The sequence below is a fragment of the Cynoglossus semilaevis genome, unplaced genomic scaffold (assembly GCF_000523025.1).
Source record: "Cynoglossus semilaevis isolate Cse_v1.0 unplaced genomic scaffold, Cse_v1.0 C18755867, whole genome shotgun sequence".
Lineage (NCBI taxonomy): Eukaryota > Metazoa > Chordata > Actinopteri > Pleuronectiformes > Cynoglossidae > Cynoglossus > Cynoglossus semilaevis.
The window spans coordinates 1-449 of record NW_007595404.1 but is presented as its reverse complement, the minus strand read 5'-3'; the positions used below and the strand labels follow the sequence as shown (position 1 = coordinate 449).

Genomic DNA, 449 nt, shown 5'->3' with positions numbered 1-449 from the left:
CAATGTCCGACGTGGCCCGTGTGGTCCACTCACCGTCTTCGTCGGAATCAGAAGGGCTGACATGTCGCCCCCTTTTGGCAGCTGGGTCTAACAACCTCAGACCAGAGCGGGCAGGTGGGCAACAATGCAGCGGTGTCTCCTCCTCCAGCCGGGGCATGGGCCTCTCCGAGTCGGAGTCTACGAAGGCCTCGTCCAACACCTCCGTGGTCTCGGAGATGGTCTCCGTCACCACGCTGCTGTGTGGGTGGCTGCGCTGACGAAACCGCCGTTTCCTGATTGGCTTCTGAGGGAACGATTAAAGACGTTGTCATTTTTTATTTCAAACATTTACGATGTAGACAAGTCACAGAGGCTCGGGAAAAAAAAAATTCCAGATAAAGGGTTACCTTGCATTTGAGCGCCATCGAAGGTTTGGTCAGGACAGGTGGTGAACACGTTCTTCTGTCGTC

At 54.8% G+C, this 449-nt stretch overlaps 1 protein-coding gene across 1 annotated transcript; it reads right to left on the bottom strand.

The window, feature by feature from the left end:
• Window positions 1-33: 33 nt before the first annotated feature.
• On the bottom strand, window positions 34-443 carry LOC103399750 (histone acetyltransferase KAT6A-like; the record flags this gene model as incomplete). The annotated part of the gene is made up of 2 exons (XM_008338385.2): window positions 387-443; window positions 34-283 (listed from the first exon to the last, which is right to left on the bottom strand). Coding segments are annotated over exons 1-2 (268 nt in total), but the record flags the coding sequence as incomplete, so codon positions are not given.
• Window positions 444-449: the final 6 nt, after the last annotated feature.